The following is a 23513-nucleotide window of genomic DNA, read 5'->3' on the forward strand; positions in this document are numbered from 1 at the left end:
ACTACTGCAACTCGTTGTTGGCTGGGCTCCCCGCTTCTTCCATCAAACCCCTGCAACTTATCCAGAACACTGTAGCCTGCCTGATTTTCAACCTTCCCAACCTTTCTCTCGACACCACGCTCCACCGCACACTCCACTGGGTTCCAGTCGAAGCTCGCATCCAATAGAAAACCACCTCACCTCGACTCCCCCCAACACACACACACACAAAACTTAAACAGCACTTGCACTTGACCCCTTCCCCCCTTCTAGCTCTGACTTTACTGATATCTACGACATTGAGGAAAAATTTACTTTCTATGCCTGTGATATGTGGTTGTCCCACCTACCTATCTTAAGATGAATGCACTAACTGCTAAATTACTATAATGTAAATGTAGTAATCATGGCTGAAGGGGTCTTGACCTCCAGGTGGCCCCCATTGATTTTGTTAGTCACTGTCACTCAAATATCATATTAACATGGCAAAAGTAATTGCAAAATGTGAAGAATTGCAGTTAAAACTGCAACAACAAAAAGTTCCTTAAAGCAAACGTATTTGTCTACCTTTTGTTTAAAAACAAAAATATGCTAAAAGATCCCTTTGTATGAATAACATTACATACACTTTTGCTGTTCTCCAAATAGCATTTAAGATGTTTTAAATTGTATCGAAATGCAGTAAATGAGTTTCAACTTTCTTAAAATGTGCATTACAATCATTCCCACACGTGAGCGTGCGTAAACCAGAACCAACTGAACCCACGTTCAACATCGCCGCCCTCTCTACAGCCAAGCGCGTTCACGCTTTCTCTCAAACCTTCAGAATAGCGCGGCGGGGAGTAGAGAGACTGCAGAACACCACAATCCGTAACAAAAAAACGCGGAGGGGGAACACGAAAGAACATAGAAACGGTTTATTGGAGCATTTTTAAACGTTTCTTTCTATTAAAGTTGGTGTTTGGTATTCTGAGAATGACGAGAACGTGATTTTTTTCCTCCTGGACATGTTTCTGTTGGAGTTTGTGAAATATGTTTTCGAGTGCATTGTGGATAGGCTGAATGTTGAGTGTGGCATCGTAAGAAAATTCATTTGATTTATCACAGTGTTTTACATTGAAATGTAATTGTTATCTATCAGAGCGGCATAGGAAATTGTATAGAGAAACTCTTAACAACCAGAAACTCTGGGTAGTTACGCAAAATACAATGGTATGTCGCTCTATACTGAGTGTCAGAACTGATTGTCTCAGCTGTTCAAAGTCTTTTTTTTCCGGAGACAACGGTTTTGGACAGCAAGCTTGCATGATAGGTTCAACATTGACATTTGGTAGGCTTTAATACACAAGCAAAGAAGATATTGGGGCATTATTATTCCCAATAGCCTATCTGTGATTTAAAACGTTTAGCCTACAATCTGGATTATGAGCTGAGTTCTAACACCTTCTGGATATGCAAAATCAACTTCGAGAATGAAGAAAAGGAAATTGTTTTCCGGGTAGTTCACATTGGTCTGTTTATTCAGAAGGTCATTTACACATTACATCGTGTTCATTTAATGTCGTCAACTTCTGAATGTTATGGTCAGAAACTCACGTCACTTGTTCAAAAGACTGAGCTGGACATGTTCTGACTGCTCCACTGGACATAGCCTATTTGAACAGAGCTGGAGCCAATTATATAAACTTAATCGGAAAACTAAAGTAGAACACTATTTTACCATAATTGTAAAGTTATCAGTTTCCTTAATACATGGGAAAATAATACAACTAATCACATTTTAATTGAGATTTGGATTTTAACACTGGTGGAAGGATTGCTTCGGTTGCGCACTGGAAGCGGCTGAATTTTGCCCACAGAGGCGGCTGTCGAATTTGAGTGTGGAACGCACCCCCCAAGCCGACATGGAAGAGTGGCGGCAATGCGGGCGATGGTTGATAGACTGCAAGGTTTTGCCCCCAAACCACCGGGTCGTGTGGCCTTCTGCGGCCGTGTTCGACTTGGCACAGGCGCTACGAGACGGAGTGCTCTTGTGCCAAATGTTGCACAACCTCTCACCGGGGTCTGTGGACCTAAAGGAGATCAACTTCAGACCCCAAATGTCACAGGTATGTCAAGATGTCTTTTAGGGGCCTATTTGTTGTCAATTACCCACAGCAGTTATGTCAGTGTCATTACACTGATATTCATGGTGAATGGTTAATGTGCTCTCCATGCAAGTGGTTTTTGAAACATTATTTACATGCATAAATAGTTATTTTGAGTGCAATCAGCACAGTGTTCACATTCAATAATCATGCAACAGTTACACAGTCCACAACAGTACAGTAGGAAGAAGTACTGTACAGTTTGTCACCAACCTGTACTTTCTTGGGGCCCAATGGGTGTCACTGTTGAGCACTTGTGATAGTTCCAGATATTCTCCACAACACACAGGGACCTTGCCATTGTATTGCATGTTTAAAGTGTTTCCAGATTTCTATGACATATGACCTATAATTACTTACCATATAAGTGAAATTGATTGCCTTCCCAAAAATGGCAATTAAATATGTTGAAAAGCAGTTTATCTGTGTTGGAATGGTGTGGGCGTACCCCAACAACAATGTGTGGGCGTATACCGGTCATTATCAAAATTCATGTGAGCAGACCGCTGATTGGCCAGCTCATCCTCTGAGGAAATGGCAAGCATTTTTGTTTCGTTTAAGGTGTTTTTTTTTCTTCTCCAATTTATGCTTTGGCCACAAATACGAGTATAGGACAAGTCAACAACATTATTTGGGTATGAGTTAACACTATGAACTTTTAAAAGTGAGATTTTCACTAGACAGTTACTTTAATTGAATTAAATAATTCTAACTTAAGCTACATTTAGAAACATTGAGTAATTGCCATGTGAGTGAGAGGTGTGTCTGCAGTGCAGCAAAAGCGTTTTGTAGTTCAGTGGAACATTTAATAAGGCTTGGGTAGCACAGGGTCAAGGTAGACCGTGGTAATACCGAAGAGGGCATGTGGTCAGTCAGACCAAACAATTTGGTTTTCCTTTATTCTGTGACTCGGGTGCAAAGTGGAAGAGACTGGTTGGAGAGTTTTGAAGCGGAAGACTGTTGGTTTGATGTTGAGGGAAATTTAGGGAATATGGCTTTGTATCAACACAGTTGAATGGGTGGAAAAGCCAAACTTAAGTCACTTTTGGAATGTGGCTTGCTGCCAAAGTGCTGCTTAGTTGGCGAACTGAAGGGGAGTACTAACCTCAGCATATAAAGTGGCTTTATCATAACATGAATCCTCCTCACTTCCAGGTGATAATGTGTCTGTGTGTGGTGTGCCTCACATCCTCAGAGATGGTGTCACCCCACATTGTCATCACAGCTCATCCCGGTCACCCATATGAGGATTACACAACTTGCTCAGTGGATGGAAAGTGGGTCTATTTTGATTGTGATTAAAAAGACTACTGAACAACTGTTTATGGTGAGAGATCAGTAAGATGGCCACAGTAAATGGATGATGGGTTCATACAGGTTTCTTCCTGTCCAACTCCCTTTCATGTGCAATGCTCACACTTGAAAAACATTTTTAAGAGTGTTTATGTCCACTTGTTCTCTTTTTGGTCTTGGCTCCTTCTGTGCTGTGTGCACCTTCCCATTTACACCAGCGATCTGTATATAATGATGAGATGCTCATATCTCTGCCCTAACAATGGGAGTTGTTGTCCAAAGGTGGAAAGGCAGGTGACAAGCTTAGGTCCAAAATAAGCCCATGGAAACTCATTGGGCTCATTTTGGACAGTTTTTGGCGAGAGTGAAACCTCTGGCTTCACCTCTTCCTCTCTTTTTACACACACCAAGCCTCTCCCCTTGCCACTCACAACAACAGCGATGAGAGAACACTTCTTCTACTCGATTTCAACTGCTATTAGCATTTGAGGTTTGGTCCAACAGAATTGGTCATATTAACACCGAAACAGATTGAGAAATGATTTTACTGTAATAAGAGGATAAGTTAATCTTTCTAAGGATACCCTTTTTATGTCTCAACTCCTCAAATTGTGCGCAGAGCAGACTACTAAAATGGGAGTATCAATGAACATTGATTCTAGAAAATGAATGCTCAGTTTGTCGCGTGGCATTGCGGTACCACCTACCGCTAACAGCATTTTAGCAATTAGGGAATGTTCATTATACATGGTTCTGGTTGAATTTGGAACAAATCTGGGATATTCATAGACCGACTTGAAACCCAGATCAGTGATTATTGCAAAAATCAGGTTAAACTATTTCAATAAAATAATGACATTTTGTGGAAGGCATATATTTAGCCTAGGTATAATTTCACCTGAATTCACTAGATTATTGCTGACTGTTTGAAATGCAGACTATTTTACTTTTAATTGCGCAAAAAGCTTATTTAGAGAAAACACAAACAAAATTGAGAATACACTCACCGTCCAGTTTATTAGGTACACCCATCTAGTACCGGGCCAGACCCCCTTTTGCATCCAGAACAACCTTAATTCTTCGGGGCATGGATTCTACAATGTGTCGGAAATTTTCCACAGGGATGATGGTCCATGCTGATGCGATAGCATCACGCAGTTGCTGCAGATTGGACGGCAGTACATTCATGCTGTGAACAGCCCGTTTCATCTTATCCCAAAGATGCTCTATTGGGTTGAGGTCAGCAACAATGTATCAATTGGTATCAAGGGACCTAACGTGTGCCAGGAAAACATTCCCCACACTATTACACCACCGGAACCCGATGTGGTCTTCTGTATAGCCAATCCGTGATAAGGATCAACGAGTTGTGCGTTACGAGATGCTGTTCTATACTCCGCTGTTGTACTGCTCCGTTATTTGTCTGTTTGTGGCCTGCCTGTTAGCTCGCACCATTCTTTCCATTCTCCTTTGACCTCTGCCTGCTATATATAGCAAGCCACGACCACACGACTTACTGTCTGTAGGAGCGATCCATTTTCGTGACTGGGCTGGTCTACCTAATACACTGTCCGGTGAGTGTATATCGTGAATAGCCTATGTTTGAATAAATTGAGTTATGCACCTGCTGTCTCTAACTCTGAATGATCGGCAATGAAAAGCCAACTGACATTTACTCCTGAGGTGCTGACCTGTTGCACCCTCTACAATCACTGTGATTATTATTATCTGACACTGCAGGTCATCTATGAACGTTTGAACATCTTGGCCATGTTCTGTTATAATCTCCACTCGGAACAGCGAGAAGAGGACTGGCCACCACGCAGAGCCTGGTTCCTCTCTAGGTTTCTTCCTAGGTTCTGGCCTTTCTTGGGTGTTTTTCCTAACCACCGTCCTTCTACATCTGCATTGCTTGCTGTTTGGGGCTTTAGGCTGGGTTTCTGTACAGCACTTTGAGATCGTCTGATGTAAAAAGGGCTTTATAAATACATTTGATTGATATGATTTTTAGGTCATATCACTAAGCCCTATTCTGTAGCTCGTGGGCTACGTGTGACACTTCGATATGCCCACCAATCCCGTGCCACAGCCCCAGTGTGAGGCTGCGGTGGGAGAGGGGCTCCTCTGTGACAAATTGGGTGAAACAAAATCCTGGCAGCAGAACAGGGGGTAGTTATTTATCACATGGAAAAGGTCAGTGTGTGTTCTCTGTGCTTTAATGCAAAGGACATACAAATTCACCACCTCACTGCCAAATGAATTGGAAGTGAGGGAGGCCATTACACTTTTGGCTCTTTATGAAAGCTGTATCACTCAACAGCTCCAAGTGCTACCTGATTCTGTCTCAGAACATCACTTACAAATCATCATTGATCACCATATCCTAAATACCTATTTTCTGTTATGATGATGATAATGTAGAAAAAGTGAAGTGATGTCAGGGGTGGTAGTGTGTATACTTCTTATCATCCCCTCAGAACAAAATAAGGGCTGGATGGAACACTGTGACACTTGTGGAAGATGTCACGATGAACATTTGTGCCAAATGTATATAATAAGAGTTCTTCATTGCCTATTTATAATGTTTGCTAAACCCACAGCCATTCTACTCGTATTATCAGTCTCGCCTTAAAACACATACGTAACCCTCTTTATTTACCATTGTCCAGTTGTAATGAATGCTGTATTTGTGATTTAACCATTCAATGCTCTTCTGCCTTCTTTGTGCACTCATGATTTATACTAGTTTCACTCAAGGAATATAAATTCTTGTGTTTTCACTGACCTTGGTGTGAATCTCAACAGATGAGGCTGCCTTCTTAGAATACTTGTTGTTTTAAGCTAGGCCTAGTCTAATATATTTTTAACACACACTCAAGGTAAACAAGTAAAATACCTCATGAGCATTGTGTGTTTGGTGGTGGAGCTGAGATCATATTCTGAATATCTCGCCATAGGCTCTGTCTGAAAGAGAGAGACTGAGGTGTGCTATCTGATGCCTTCTGTGTATTGTTCTTCCAATGTTTTCTTTTTCCTTTTTTTCTCTGGTAGTGAGGTAGCTTCAAATGCCTTTAGGATGACTGTGTTTGTGCTGTACCTGTTTAGACTGCTTTACTGCTCGCCTAGCCCTGGGGCTGTGTCTCTGCTCCTCTCAGAGCAGTGAGGGTGTCTCTCGACACTCTACTGGGCTTTAGAGAACACACTGAGGCTGACGCTTCCACTCACACAAATGGAGCTTATTTCTCTCTGTTTATATACAGTGATGGATGGTGTAAACACCTGTATTCTTTGTCCAGTCTTTAGTTTTTATGTTAGATAAATATCCCTTTTCTGCATCTACTGCTGTTTACACTGGATTTTTCATGGTGGATACAGGATATTTATATATCTTTGCTAGGTAGGGCTGTCAATCACTCATGTTCTATTACATGTATTGCCTCTTGAGTTCTCTATATACAAACAACATACACAAACAAAATGATGTTTCCTCCAAAGCTTTGTCCCTGCAGGCTTTGAAATCCCTGCTTTGGAATCCCTGCCCTGCTAGAGCTGCCCCAGGCAACATTAATTGCTGTTATTGTGAAGTGGCTCAGCCATAAAGTGGAAGGCCACACAAGCTCACAGAACGGGACTGCCGAGTGATGTAGCGCGTAAAAATTGTCTATCCATGGTTGCAACACTCACTAGAGAATTCCAAACTGCTTCTGGAAGCAAGGTCTGCACAAGAACTGTTCATCGGGAGCTGCATGAAATGGGTTTCCATGGCTGACAAGCCGCACACAAGCCTAAGATCACCACGGAACAATGCCAAACATTGCCTGGAGTGGTGTAAAGCTCGCTGCCGTGGAAACGCTACCCTGTCGCCCACAATGGAATTTTATGAATGCCCATCCGTCTGGTAGGCCCACCATTTGTAAAACAGGCTGCTGCATTGGCTTTATTAGTCCTGATTCCTATGACTATTCAATTTGGTTATTTAAGCTCTGAATATCAGCTATCTAACTTTATCAGGAGTTATCGTGAGCCTATTTGCAATGTGTTTACACAGCGGGAAATCCAGAAGTATTTTCTTTTTCACTCTGATCAGCTTGTCAAAAATGAATGAATACAAACTTGAAACCACTGATCATGACAATGGGGTGAAACACCTGGACAACTGTTGTGATTGTCCATTTTACTTTGACCTGTCCTGTTTTTAAGGATGTGTTTGTCCACCTAACAGCGCATTTTCTCATTCGATTGACCGCCATTTAGGTTCGGCTATTTGATCAGAGAAACCTGCATGATGTAAAAAAGTGTCCATCTCATTACATTGTCATACATTTTATCTCCTGCCTGTAGGCTAAATAAAAGTCAACATACTCTTTCTACCTTATCCTTTATCTGCTATATGATTTATGTCAAATTATTTTATTGACGGAAGGATGGTGGAGCGCGGAAGCGATGTGTCTCTCCAACAGCACCCTGGAGAGGCGTGCCGGAGATGGACAAGCAAAATATGTTGCGCCCCTGCATTAGACAAAGTGGGCACTGCTTATCACAGGGCGGTATCAGTGCTCACGTAAATAGTCCATATGCCACTGTTTTATGTGTTGTTGTTGGAGGTGCGTCTTGGTCAGTTTAGCTCAGAAATGCAGACTTCGTAAATCTGCCGGCTGTTTTTTGGAATTGGCTGGCCATGTTTTGGAATTGTTGTGATGGCTGAAATCAAAGGTAAGGATGTGAACTGAAACATGACATGGAGAATCCCAGCCCACCTACCAATTCCAACTTCAGGGCAGCTTAATTTCTGCTTCCCTTGGGACCACTCTGGTGTGGGGGATTGTCGTTAACCCTCATTATCTCTGGGGTAATTTCATCTGTTCATTTAGTCTGACCCCTTGGCAGCCGGATGTAGGTAATACCACTAATGGAGCTCGTTATGAACACTTCCTGGGTCGCACAGCTGTGATTCTGCCAGCAAAAATGTATGGGATTGAAACAGAGGGAATAGGGGTAGGCTTTATTCTGAGAATATGATTTGCTGTTTTTCATCAACGCACAACTCAGGACAAAAACACCCATGTTGGAAGAGTTAATTCGCTAGACCGGACATCTGATCCTCAGTCAGTTATTGTGCACAATGCTGAAATCCTTCATTGAGGCTGCTGGTGCTGGAACATTTCATCAGTTCCTTCATTCTTCTCTGCACAGTCCTGAGGGACCACTATGGTGGTAGTCTACAATATGAGCTCACTGGAAATGTGGGGAACTCCACAGAACAGCGCAAGGGAGTCAGTGACAAGGAGAGAGGGGAAAAAGCAGGTGATGTCATGTAAAGCATCCGTACTGTGTTTCTGTTACTTGAATAAAGAGCATGTCATTCTGAAGACAGAGCTTTTCTCCATGTTGTCAATGGATACACCCTGACCAAGCCCAAGGCTCCTAGAGAACCAACTCTGGTCACAGAGAAAGCCTCCATACTATGTTTCTGCTTCTTGGATAAAGAACAAGGTCAAATGAGACTGGTATGATACGGAGAAAGCTGATGCATTGTGTGGCTGCAGAGGACCATCCGACCCTTATCACTAGTGACATGAGAACCTACTAAACCAGAGAGCGAGATGAGGGAGACAGAAGCATGTTTATGGGGAGCTTTATTGATTCTAAAAATGCTCCTGCAAGGTGCTTGTTGTGGGTTATTAGCATGGACATGCTGGGGAATGAAGCCTTACTTTTTTTCAGAGCATGCTCTTTTGGGCACCAGAGAAGAAGAGAAAGAGAAGGGTACAGCGTTGTCTGTAAGGAGCGACAAAACAGACGTCTGCAGCACCCTGACATACAAGTTAATCTCAGACCACCCTCTCCTGAAAGTTATTTTCCTGATCACATGTCTAAGACTGACTGACAGCATCAAGTTTTCATTGTTGTCAACTCAATGTTTAGCCATTGTTGGTACGGTATTGTTGTCAATAGGATACAGGTTTTGGTAGTGGTGGTAGATGGATTCTGGCTGCATCCTGCGGTGGTGGAGGAATCTGATGAGGATCTGGATAGTGCTGCAGGGAGAGGAACAGAAGTTCCCTATCTCATTCTAAATGCCTCCTCTTCTCCCAGCTCCACTACTGCTACAGCAGACCCTCGCTGGGGAAGAGATAAGCCGCTTCATATTTTCTCTCTATGAGAAAAATATGTTATTCACTCTCTGTGACACACTGCCTCGTGGTGACTTACTATAGACTCTATAGACATCTCTGGGATGCAGGGCCCATGGATTTCTCACACTTGCATAACATCGCCAACAAAAGCATCAATACCCCTTTACTGACCTGTATTGATCCTATCACATAATTGGCTGTGGAATAGGAAGGACACAGAGATAGGGTTACCACATTAGACACAATTCCGTAAAAGGCCAGTCAGTGGGTATTGATCTGCTGCACAGCTGACTCTCTTGTTAATCATGCAAACAAAGCGGAACAGCATGCTGTGCACACCGCAGAGTGGAAGGAAGGGATCATTTCCCCTCCCTCTATCTTACTTCTACTTGTATGCCGCCAGCCCACCAATGGATTTGTGGATATCCTTCTTGAAATGGTCTCAAAATAAACAATTTCCTTTTTCAATATGATCCAAGCATGTGGTAAAACTAGTCAATATTGTTCTAGCCTACTGTTCCATGATATAATACAGGTGTTCCCACACTTGTTCACTGGTTGGCAACCCTTCCAGCATTGGGGAACATCACCTGTGTAATAACACTTACTGTCTTTATTGTTTATTTTATACTAAATAGCCAGACTGTAGAGAATTCTGGAGCTCTGCCTGTGTCTGTTGTCCCTCACCACAGTGCTAGTGTTGATTATGGAAATGGTTTATGATTTCCTCTGTCCATTCCACGTGTATCTGTAATCTTTCTGACTAGGCAAATCCCCCAAAGGCCATGTTCCGGGGTCGGAACAGGCAGATGCAAAGCATCATTCTGGAGGGTGCAGAGCAAACACTGGCCTTGCTATCCCACTGGAGGCTACAGGAAGCCTGCTGCTGGAGGAACTTTGAATAAAGTTGTGCAGGGTTAGTGAAGATCAGCTCATTTGACTGTTTTCAGATGGCTGACAAGTCATTTTAATATAGCTAATCCACCTCTTGAATGATACATGAAGCATAGCTGTTACTTGGCACTGCAGGACTTTGTCAATTGACCAAGATGATGAGGAAGGTAGTCTGAATTCTGTGTATGTTCAAATCTCCAGTGGGTTACTCCAATCCTCTGTTATGGAGGTGTAATCTGTTGAGAAGGCTATCCAATGAAATGGACAATCATCTCACTTTCGTTGTGGTTTAGTTGCAGTTTGCTCACTATTTATCAGTCTTTCTTTGTGAGGACCAGTGGAGTCTCCTCAGAGGAGGAACATTTCTCCTCAGTGAATTAAATAAAAATAGTGAAACAACTTTTTTTAATCATTTGTATGTAAAACTATACTAAATATTTTCATGTCACCAAATAATTGATTAAAACACACTGTTTTGCAATGAAGGTCTACAGCAGCCTCAACAGCACTCTGTAGGGTAGCACCATGGTGTAGCCGGAGGACAGTTGGTTTCCATCCTTCTCTGGGTACATTGACTTCAATACAAAACCTAGGAGGCTTGTGGTTCTCACCCCCTTCCATAGACTTACACAGCAATTATGACAACTTCCAGAGGATGTTCTCCAACCTATCAGAAGCTTATAGCATGAACTGACATGTTGTCCACCCAATCAAAGGATCAGAAAATGAATCTAGTACTGAAAGCATAAGCTACAGCTATCTAGCACTGCAGTGTATAACATGTGGTAAGTAGTTCACTCGAAGAGAAAGACAATTCAACAGTTTTGAACAAATTAATTTCTTAAAAAATCAAGGAAAAGCAAGTGAGAGAGCAAGAAAGCTAGCCATATTTTGTAATCATTTTTTAGCTAGCTAATGCAACTAGCTACTTTAGCCTACTTAGCATCCCTCTCTATTTGAGCTGGGTGTTTGTGAGCTAGCTGGCTATGGCTATCCAACACTGAAACTCTTCCAAGTCGAGGAAGTTTGACTAATCTATTGCCACCGGGGCCTGCCAGTGTAACTGCTAAACTGCTTGCTAACTATACATTTTACTGCATGATTGTAGCGGGTTCACTAGAGCATTAGTTCTAGTAGCTATGTTTACTATGATATCTAATATGATGACAATGATGTAGGGCTGTGTGTAGCTATTAGTGGTTATGATATGAATGTTTAGCTTGGAAAGGTTTTTTCTTGATTTGTTGTGCACTGAAGTCCACAAGCAAAGGGAAAAGGTGAGAGGAAGAGAGTATGTAGACGTGAGAAGGAATTATACAACGATCAAAGGGATCAGGGTGTTTGTATGTGGCTGCTATTAAACTGAACTGTGTTTGCGTGTGATGAGAGGTGAATTCATTCTACTGATTCTGTTGAAAAAAAATCTTAAACAGAAGCAAACGGAACAAAACGGGGAGAAACATACCTGAATTTGTCCAATAGAAACATGTTTGTGAAATCATGCATGTCCCTCTGTCTGACATTCAGAGCTCATCTGGCCCTCCAGAAGCACTTACCCTCATTAGCAGACAAAGATTTAACTTGTTTGCAACTGTTGGACTAATGAGTACACCCTAGATCAGTTAGATGCAGACAAGAGTGTGCAAGGTGGTATTGAATGTGTCAATGTCTGTCACCTTGATTACAAAAATGTATCTCCACCTGTGCACCTATATTGCAAACTTTCAGTCATAGGCTAGGTTGTAACATCCTCATGATGGGTACAGGGAAAATGCAAGTATCATGTAGTAGCCTAAATCTATCGATGTTACATTGAACTGGGTGAATGGGATATGAATGACAGTCATCCAACATGCTGTAATAGAAATAAGGCCAAGCTCATAAAAAAATAAAATAATCGTCCTCCCTCATCTTAAATGGCACCGACCGCCACTGGTGTGGACTCATAACTAATGGGTGAGAAAAGGAAGGAATCCTTTCTCTCAGACAGTATTGACTAAAGCCTTGTTTTCTGTTACAAAGACAGGTTGTTCTGTCCATCCTTGATTGATGGTATCTGTAAATCCAATTTCTCAGGAGTGGGCCCAGGCAAAAATAACAACAGGTAATCCCATTTTCCATTTACAAATGTGGAGAAAAAGTTAAATCTGCCACCAGTTTGGCGTTAGCATAATGAAAGAGCGAGAGTGGGTAGCGGGGAGAGCTAAACAATTTAGAATGCATGCTGAAAGCGCCTGCCTGGGAAAAAAACATAAGGGAGAGAGGAGAGGTGGCGAGAGGCTGATTGAGAGGAAGCTTTTAGTGGCTTTCTCCTGTGAAATCATGCATGTCCCTCTGTCTGACATTCAGAGCTCATCTGGCCCTCCACAAGCACTTACCCTCCATTAGCAGACAAAGATTTACCTTAACCACACCAGCCCCGTTCCCCAACTTAGATTTACCGACACCATATTGGCCTCTTAGGACGACAATGTTTCTACCCAAAACGCCAATGCTGTACTGAATGCTGAGATTCCCTTTAACTATGAGCAGTCTTGCCACTTAACAACACAGATTGACATAGATTTACCTACAGTGCATTACTTGTGTGATGCAACCATTAGCAATGTCTACTGAGCTCTGGGAATTTGTTGAGGAAGTGTTGTAATACCATAGATATTAACTCGGTCGACCTATAAACATCTTGACATTCTTATGCTTTTCATTTGAAAGCAGTAACCCTTAGCCAAGTCTGTTTTGGTTGTTGGCTTCGTCTTGTCTGTCATATTCTGATCACAACCCCTCTCTGTGGTGTTTTTGTCTGGTGTTTTCCTCAGTTATGTTTTTTTCCCTTTCATTCTCTAAAGAGGTCCGTTGCTTCCCACTTCCTGCTCAGCCTGAGTACTGAGTGAGAGTTGTGTAATCCCCTCCCCCTCCTCTGCTCTGAGCCAGACAACAAGAAACATCTGGACAGAGAATAGAGAGTTCAGAACACACCCATCCCCACCTTCAAGGAGCTCAACAATGCACCGGTTCAACTATGCGCTGCTTGGAATGTGGACCCCTGCCTCTCCAGCCAAACCCTCTGTACACTGCATTCTTAGCGTGACATTGCTAGTTCTGTTCAAACGTGTGTTAGTTTAGTCAGTGTTTTCTGAGTTTGCTTGTGAAAAAAGTATGTATATAGAGTTGTTTCTCTGTCTGTGGGGCAGGCTATTATTTTGTTCTAAGATTTGCATCAGGGAAAATGTATTGTTGACTCTGAACAGATTGTTTTTTGGCAGGCAGGCAATCCTGCTTTTGGATTGCAGGCTCAGTGACAAGTGAGTTTTAACAACAACAATGGAGTTTTGACAGTATTTACCTACCCATTTCCATTCACATGGTGGATATGTGCAATTAGTTCAGTGTACTCCTGTTCCAGTGTCTCCCATAAAGCAGTTAGTCACTGGGTGGATGTCATCCTGTCCAGTGCCATTTCCTGCAGTCAGATGACCTAGTGGCCTCATGGGTGGAATGTTATTAATATTGTTAATAATTTCATAACTAATGAACATTATTTCAAAAACCGCAGAAAATCTGGTGTTTCTATGTCAAGCGGTTTTGTTATATATCTTCTGTGATGTAATATTGGTATGCAAACTCAAAATTGAATACATTTCATCTCTATTTCTGACATGGTACAGGTGTCTTCTTTTTTTAAAATTCCATAACCATGTGTGTGAGGTGTATACGTTTGTTTCAAAGTAGATTTGTTTAAGACCAAGAGTTACCAAGAGTCACTCTGTGTGCCCACTGCAGTAAAAGGCTAATCCAACCACCAACACAGCCATGCGCTGCCAAGGACCATAGCAGTAGGAGGATCTGTTCAACAGAAACAAAAGCTTTTGCCAGTTTAGAAAGAAGCAAGACCCCACAGTGCTGCTGTTGAGAAGGAGCAATGAGTTTCAGAGAAGAGGTCCAATACTGTTGTTACGTAATGATTTTCTACAACAGTGAGCATAACACACATGCGTGTGCAGGTGCACCAGCACCAAAATTAAAACCATGTGAAACTGAGAGGGGTACAGTACTTCTGCTTTGACAATATTTTTCATACGGATTCACTCAGCCTTGTCTCTTTCCGTCCATGCAGAAATATGTTCCCCCCTTTCTGACCTCATGGCGCACATTTTCTTGGGGCAGGTGCTCATTGCCAGACTGTTATGAAGTACTAAGAAAGTGTAGTTGAGTGCAGCAGAACCGCTTCCACCTAGCAGTCATACTGTATTATTGAATGGGTTCTGTTATCTGCAAGAAAGTGGTCTTTAGGGATGTGGTTAGACTCAGTTCTGTACATTGTGTAGAGAGAACAAAGGCGTTTTAGTTCATGCATTTACTGTACATCTGCCCCAGGACAGTAGAATGGAACAGAAGAGTCCCTCTCTACATTTTCTTTTTTCTCCCATAGTCAGGTACTCAGTGACAAATTGGGCAGTGTCCATTATTTTCCCCCAGAAAGATTTTCTTCTTAAGATTATTTATTTCCTTTACTCAGCATTCTGCTGTCCTCCAAGTTAATTTAATATTTTGTCTTCTGTTTTAGCTCACTAGTTTTCCCTGTAAACCTGTATGTCTGTAGAGAGAGGACTATAGCCTACGTAGAGGATTAAACGTAGCAGAACGTGTTTTTCACTGGTGGACTAATGGGAGGCTTGTCCCTTAAATAAACTACAATTATTTTACAAGGTCAGACGAAAGTGTGTGTAGGGGTGGTGGTTGACCACTGGTGAACTTTGTGTGATGTTCATGTGCTCACATCTTAATTCGCACTCACCTTTTGTTTGGATGTGTGTGTGTTCATGACTGTCCGTGTTTAGAGACTGAGTGTCCATGCTCCAGCCTCCAGCCTCCAGCCTAGCCCTTCCACTGCTCTCTTTCTCCTCAATCCTGCAGCCCCTCTTCTTCTTTATTGGGTGGCCTTGAGTGTGGAGTTTACTGTGGGAGTCTGAGATAGCGCTTACCCTGACCACAACCTTCAGACGGCCTCCTGAGATCAACTGCGTGGTCTGAACACATTCATCTTCCCACCATGCACTTCATCTCTCTCGCGACCTCACCAAGACCCTCAACCTCCACAGCAATGCATAGAGAAAGAGGGAGGGAGAGAAGAGGAGAGAGGTGAAAAGCATGAGTGAAATGGTGCTTCTTGGAATAGATATTGTAAGATGGAGAAAGATGGAAGGGGTTGTGAGAGTGAATGGGAGTGTGCACAAAGCATATTGAAGCTTTGCACACAAAAGAGTGTGTAGGTGTCAGATAAAATAACAGTTTTTGTGGAGTGGGCTGTGTGTTTGTGAGGTAGAAAGAAGTCGATCATACGAGAGGGAGAAAGCGGTAGAAGAAAGACTGATTGTGCGAGAGGCATCATTAATGGTGCTCTATTATCGGATGCTTTTGGCTCATCACATATTATCTCTGGCACAAATGAACAGTTGACATGTTCTAATATTAATGTCACATTTGTTGCACAGTAGGGCATCCAATACAAATCAAATCAAATAAATGCGCCGAATAGAACAGGTGTAGACCTTAGAGTGAAATGCTTACTTACAAGCCCCTAACCAACAATGCAGTTTTAAAAAATACAGATAAGAATGAGATAAAAGTAACAAGTAATTAAAGAGCAGCAGTGAAATAACAATAGCACGACTATATACACGGGGGTACCGATACAGAGCCAATGTGTGGGGACACAGGGGTTATTTGAGGTAGTATGTACATGTAGGTAGAGTTATTAACCTGTTGCGACGACCAAACCCGGATCCGGGATTCTATTTATAGACCTAAGCTCATTACCATAACGCAACGTTAACTATTCATGAAAATCGCAAATGAAATGAAATAAATATGCTAGCTCTCAAGCTTAGCCTTTTGTTAACAACACTGTCATCTCAGATTTTCAAAATATGCTTTTCAACCATAGGAAAACAATCATTTGTGTAACAGTAGCTAGCTAGCGTAGCATTTAGCGTTAGCATTAGCGTTAGCATTAGCGTTAGCATTTAGCAGGCAACTATCACAAAAACAAGTAAAGCCTTCAAATAAAATAACTTACCTTTGAAGAACTTCTGATGTTTTCAATGAGGAGACTCTCAGTTAGATAGCAGATGCTCCGTTTTTCCAAAAAGATTCTTTGTGTATTAGAAATAGCTCCGTTTTGTACATCACATTTGGCTACCAAAAAAAAAAAAAAAAAAAAAAAAAAAAAACGAAAATTCAGCCCTCAAAACGCAAACTTTTTTCCAAATTAACTCCATAATATCGACTGAAACATGGCAAACGTGGTTTAGAATCAATCCTCAAGGTGTTTTTCCACATATCTCTTCAATGATATATCCTTCGTGGAAGCCTGGTTTCTCCTTGCTCTCAAATGGAAAAATAATTGCACCTGGCTTTACGCTCCAATTTCGACGCAGGGACACCAGGCGGACACTTGGAAAATGTAGTCTCTTATGGTCAATCTTCCAATGATATGCCTACAAATACGTCACAATGCTGCTAACACTTTGGGGGAACGACAGAAAGTGTAGGCTCATTCCTTGCGCAATCACAGCCATATAAGGAGACAATGGAAAACAGAGCTTCAGAAATTCTGCTCATTTCCTGGTTGATGCATCATCTTGGTTTCGCCTGTAGAATGAGTTCTGGGGCACTTACAGACAATATCTTTGCAGATTCTGAAACTTCAGAGTGTTTTCTTTCAAAAACTGTCAAGAATATGCATAGTCGAGCATCTTTTCGTGACAAAATATTGCGCTTAAAACGGGAACGTTTTTTATCCAAAAATGAAATAGCGCCCCTAGAGATCAAAGAGGTTAAAGATGACAACAGAGAGTATCAGTGGTGTAAAGAGGGGGGGCACTGCAAATTGTCAGGGTAGCCATTACACTAGATGTTCAGGAGTCTTATGGCTTGGGGGTAGAAGCTGTTTAGAAGCCTCTTGGACCTAGACTTGACGCTCCAGTACCGCTTGCCGTGCGGGAGCAGAGAGATCAGTCTATGACTAGGGTGGCTGGTGTCTGTGACAATTTTTAGGGCCTTCCTCTGACACCGCCTGGTATAGAGGTCCTGAATGGCAGGAAACTTGGCCCCAGGGATGTACTAGGCCGTTCGCACTACATTCTGTAGTGCCGGTCGGAGGCCGAGCAGTTGCCATACCAGGCAGTGATGCAACCAGTCAAGATGCTCTCGATGGTGCAGCTGTATAACCTTTTGAGGATCTGAGAACCCATGCCAAATCTTTTCAGTCTCCTGAGGGAGAATAGATTTTGTCGTGCCCTCTTCACGACTGTCTTTGTGTGCTCGGACCATGTTAGTTTGTTGGTGATGTGGACACTCCCTCAACCTGCCACACTGCAGCCCGGTCGATGAGAATGGGGGCGTGATCGGTCCTCTTTTTCCTGTAACCCACAATCATCTCCTTTGTCTTGATCATGTTGAGGGAGAGGTTGTTGTCCTGGCACCACACGGTCAGGTCTTTGACCTCCACCCAATAGGCTGTCTCATCGTTGTCGGTGATCAGGCCTACCACTGTACACCACATATTTAATGATGGTGTTGGAGTCGTGCCTGGCCGTGCAGTCATGAGTGAACAAGGAGTACAGGAGGGGACTGAGCACGCACCCCTGAGGGGCCCCTGTGTTGGGTCTAAGGTTTCTGGGATAATGGTGTTGATGTGAGCCATGACCAGCCTTATTAAACCATTTCATGGTTACAGACGTGAGTGCCACGGGTCAGTAGTCGTTTAGGCACGTTACCTTAGTGTTCTTGGGCACAGGGACTATGGTGGTCTGCTTAGAACATGTTGGTATTACAGACTCGGACAGGGAGAGGTTGAAAATGCCAGTGAAGACACTTGCCAGTTGATCAGCTCATGTTCACAGTACATGTCCTGGTATTCCGTCTGGCCCATTGTGTGGCTCTTGGATATTTAATAGTGTTTTTTTAAATGTCAAACACAAATGGCATTAGGTGTGTCTATTGAAAACACATTACTACAGAAAATGAGCTAAGCTTTGACGCAGATGAATTGTCAAACCGGGCTGATGATGGCTGGCATAGTAACTGGCGATCCTGATATATTCTCCCTGCTGAAATTACATTTGTGTAAGCCTAATCACTGCAGCAACCTTTTCAAAATCCCCAGCATCATTTACTGGAGATTTGATTAAGGACCGAAATCCAGCTTAGCACCATATGTTAAACCAGCCTGTGACTCAGAATAGCCTCGTGAATTTTTGGGAGAATGTAACACCCGTTGTGATATTCTCTGCTTAGGGTTGTAGTGTTGCACTGTTTTCTCTCTGGAACGGTCCACCTATTCCAACACATACCGTACACACAGAATGAATAAGCCCTTCAGTCAACTATCATTCCACACTCCTCTGTTAGCATGGGCTTGTTCACGTGTCTAGTGGTGCATATAGCATGTGTTACAAAACATCTCCAGGGTTTCTTCTGGATCAAAAAAGGGCTTAGGTGGTGGGCGCGGTACGCCCATCGGCACGGATGAATTTTAGAGAACATTTTAGAGGCCCAATCTTTGCATTATTTTGTATTTTAAGGCAATTTCCTGCAATTCTACACATTTCTCAATGGAGCTGAGAGAAATATGGTCCAACTGGAGGCGTCATAAAAAATGCACCCCCCTCCCCAATGTTTCAAATACTTTCAATGTGTACACTCTCCCCCCTCATCAAATTAACAACACAAATCATCATTACCACCACAAATAACAATAACTGTAGCAACCCTGTGTTTAGAAACATGGATATTGACTTGTCCACTTTTTTTGTGGCACTGTCTATGCCATGAAGGGCTACGGGCCAGAAGGTTGAGGGTTCGCGACCACCACGGACGAGCGCCCTCTCCCTGCCAGTATCATTACACTACCATCAGAGGTGCTGCAGACAATTAGCAGATGGGGGGAAATCAGATTTATATTTATTTATAATTATATCCACCAACAGGTTTCTGAGCCAATGCACCACACACAACCAATAAGCAACACATAACTGCATACCGATTACTGACTTTGAGCGCTTATTATCATGGTTTGCGTTGTCAACACCACAATCAAGTATGTCAATCTCAACAAACTGAAAATACATCACTCTCTACTCAGTACTGAAGGCTTGGTTTGACACTTTTCCCGAATGTCATTCAACTTTTTGGTGTTTTGTAATAGATGTCTCTTTTCATTCATGGCCGTTGCACAGTTTGGATGCTGAAATTATATTTGAAAGGAGTGGATGAAAATGAGCAAGTAGCCTACAGGAGACTAGTCAGATTAAAACATTGTGACTAGTTGTTTATGCCACAAATAAAAAGGTATTATATTTTGAAAGTTAGGTTCTAGGTCAAGGGATCGGAAAGGAGGCAGAATCCGTGTTAAAGCTTTCCTGAATAACTGAGCCTGCTGGGAGCATATGCCTGTGTGGCTACGACTATATAGGATGACTTGGGAGAATAATGATCTGCAACAGACAGTACACCAGTATCAGAAGTAAAAATACTGTTCCTTTCTATAATTTATAATCTGTCGAGAGTAGACATACAACTGATTCTCATATCGCGAGGTGTTGTAAAAGTTGCACCCATAGTAATACTAAACAACCTTTGTACAACACCTAGAAACCTCACCATGAGATTTCAGCCTTTTGGTATTGTAGCAAAGTGGGGCAGGGAATACAACTCGGGTGAACGACAAGCACCCTACTCATCAGGCCAATAGGGTTGACCCACTTGCTGGGAATTCAACTACTCAGCGTCCTAGCCATGCATTCCGATGGCCACACAGCCACCATCCCACTTCTGAGACCAGTGTAGCAAACGGCTACATTGGAAGTGAAACCGGGTCACTCATGCCAATAGGGTTAATGGCATCATTACATTTTAGGCATTTAGCAGGAGCTCTTACCCAGATTAGGGTTACGTGCCTTGCTCAAAAGCATATCGACAGATTTTTCACATATTCAGCTCAGGGATTCAAACCAGCAATCTTTCAGTTACTGACCCAACGCTCTTAACCGCTAGTCTACCTGCCACCCTCATCATGGCCCATATAGCGAAGATCGCGACAGTATAATGGTTTTGGAACAGTCACAGGGACCAGGGCACAGGGACCAGGGCAGAACAATCTCTGATCTGTGTGTGTGTGTGTGTGTGTGTGTGTGTGTGTGTGTGTGTGTGTGTGTGTGTGTGTGTGTGTGTGTGTGTGTGTGTGTGTGTGTGTGTGTGTGTGTGCAAGCAAAACTATAGGAACACCTTCCAAATACTGAGTTCCACCCCCTTTTGCCCTCTGAACCGCCTCAATTCATCGGGAAGGGACTTTCCAGGGGCCGAAACCGTTCCACAGGGATGCTGGCCCATGTTGACTCCAATGCTTCCCACAGTTGTCAAGTTCGCTGGATATACTTTGGGTGGTGGGCCATTCTTGATACACACGGGAAACTGTTGAGCATGAAAAAAATCAGCAGCGTTGCAGTTCTTAACACACGAGTCCAAGATGTCGTAGCAGTGCAGACGTGTTTTGTTCGTCTTCTCGTGTACTTTTGTATTTTCTCGTATTTTTTTGTATTTATTTCAATTTTATTTTCAATCTCTTCTCCATTTTAGTTCAATTATACCTTCCGGTAACCTGCCTCACCCAATGTGATACGGAACCTCTATTATTTAAAAATGTTCAACCTTATAGCAAGAACCACCTATCCATCAGAAGCTAATCAGCTAATTAGCTACAAGCTATTTAGTCATTGTTAGCCACTGCTAGCGGCCTTTACCTTCTGCACAGATACCAGCCCTTTTTTTAGCTTGTATAATACTCTCCAGCCTACCAGTAACCGACTGTCTCTCCACTACAACGCCGGATTCCTGCTGTAATCCCTGGACCATTCTCCTGATCTTCACAGCTAGCTTGCACCCACCGAGTTACCCAGTACCGAAGCTATCCCTGAGGCCCACCTCCCGGCCTACTCAGTTGTTCACCCGGACTCCACCCAAACAAAGCTAGAACACACTACTCCACCGGATCCTTGCCGTAAGCTATGGACCTTGGCACCTGATCACCGCTGCTACCGAGTGGCTATAGTGGCTAACACCCCTGCCCCGAAGCTAGCACCAGTTAGCCGTGAGCCAGGCGCATCTCCCGGATAGAAAACTAAATTACTACAACTACAATACCTCTTTCGCCATCTGGCTTGGATCCTTAGTCGACACGGCGCCCCGCCGCACCACCATGACTGGTCTGCTGACGAATACTCCATCCGCTGTGCCTTCAACCGGCCTCCGTCGGACGTCGGAGCAGACGCGTCTAGCGTGCTAGCGTGGTAGCGACTACTCCGCGGCTTCCCTGTTCCATCTATTGTTGCCCCCTGGACCCTATGATCACTTGGCTACATAGCTGATGCCCGCTGAACTGTCCATTAATCACGGTACTCCATTTTGTTTATTTTTTTGTTTTGTTTATTTATTTTTTTATCTGTCAGCCCCAGCCGCGAACTCAGGCTCTGTGTGTAGTTAACCGACCCTCTCTGCCCAGTCATTGCCATTTTACCTGTTGTTGTTTTAGCTGATTAGCTGTTGTTGTCTCACCCGTTGTTGTCTTAATTAGCTCTCCAAATCGACACCTGTGATTACTTTATACCTCACTGTATGTCTCTCTCATATGTCAATATGCCTTGTATAATGTTGTTTAGGTTAGTTATCATTGTTTTAGTTTACAATGGAGCCCCTAGTTCCACTCATTATACCTCTGATACCTCCTTTGTCCCACCTCCCACACATGCGGTGACCTCGCCCATTATAACCAGCTTATCCAGAGATACAACCTCTCTCTTATCATCACTCAGTGCCTGGGCTTACCTCCGCTGTACCCGCACCCCACCATACCCCTGTCTGCACATTATGCCCCGAATCTATTCTACCACGCCGAGAAATCTGCTCCTTTTATTTGTCCCCAACGCTCTAGGCGACCAGTTTTGCTAGCCTCTAGCCGTACCCTCATCCTACTCCTCCTCTGTTCCTCAGGTGATGTGGAGGTAAACCCAGGCCCTGCGTGTCCCCAGGCACCCTCATTTGTTGACTTCTGTGATCTAAAAAATCTTGGTTTCATGCATCTTAACATCAGAAGCCTCCTCCCTAAGTTTGTTCTATTCACTGCTTTAGCACACTCCGCCAACCCTGATGTCCTTCTCGTGTCTGAATCCTGGCTTAGGAAGTCCACCAACAATTCTGAGATTTCCATACCCAGCTACAACATTTTCCGTCAAGATAGAACTGCCAAAGGGGGAGGAGTTGCAATCTACTGCAGAGAGAGCCTGCAAAGTTCTGTCATACTTTCCAGGTCTATACCCAAACAGTTTGAACTTCTAATTTTAAAAATGAACCTCTCCAGAAATAAGTCTCTCACTGTTGCCGCCTGCTATCGACCCCCTCCGCTCCCAGCTGTGCCCTGCACACCATTTGTGAATTGATCACCCCCCATCTAGCTTCAGAGTTTGTTCTGTTAGGTGACCTAAACTGGCATATGCTTAACACCCCGGCAGTCCTACAATCTAAGCTAGATGCCCTCAACCTCACACAAATCATCAAGGAACCCACCAGGTACAACCCTAAATTCGTAAACATGGGCACCCTCATAGACATTATCCTGACCAACTTGCCCTCCAAATACACCTCCGCTGTTTTCAATCAGGATGTCAGTGATCACTGCCTCATTGACCGCGGACCCATAGCGGATACAGGCAAACGACCACCCCTCATCTCTGTCAAACTCTCCCTAAAACACTTCTGCGAGCAGGCCTTTCTAATCGACCTGGCCCGGGTATCCTGGAAGGATATTGACCTCATCCCGTCAGTCGAGGATGTCTGGTCATTCTTTAAAAGTAATTTCCTCACCATCTTAGATAATCATGCCCATTCAAAAAATACAGAACTAAGAACAGATATAGCCCTTGGTTCACTCCAGACCTGACTGCCCTTGACCAGCACAAAAACATCCTGTGGCGGACTGCACTAGCATCGAATAGTCCCCACGATATGC

The 23513-nt window shown here is 43.2% G+C and overlaps 1 protein-coding gene across 13 annotated transcripts in view; it reads left to right on the forward strand.

The window, feature by feature from the left end:
- The first annotated feature begins 846 nt into the window (after positions 1–846).
- LOC139408681 (guanine nucleotide exchange factor VAV2-like) overlaps positions 847–23513 on the forward strand; it is a 227302-nt gene continuing 204635 nt past the window's right edge. For all 13 annotated transcript variants that reach the window (XM_071152868.1, XM_071152876.1, XM_071152871.1 and 10 more), the window contains exon 1: positions 847–2087. In XM_071152868.1, coding sequence (XP_071008969.1) covers positions 1884–2087 — 204 coding nt within the window. In that variant the 5' untranslated portion in view covers positions 847–1883. The remainder of the gene's footprint in view (positions 2088–23513) is intronic.

The sequence above is a fragment of the Oncorhynchus clarkii genome, chromosome 5, assembly GCF_045791955.1.
Source record: "Oncorhynchus clarkii lewisi isolate Uvic-CL-2024 chromosome 5, UVic_Ocla_1.0, whole genome shotgun sequence".
NCBI lineage: Eukaryota > Metazoa > Chordata > Actinopteri > Salmoniformes > Salmonidae > Oncorhynchus > Oncorhynchus clarkii.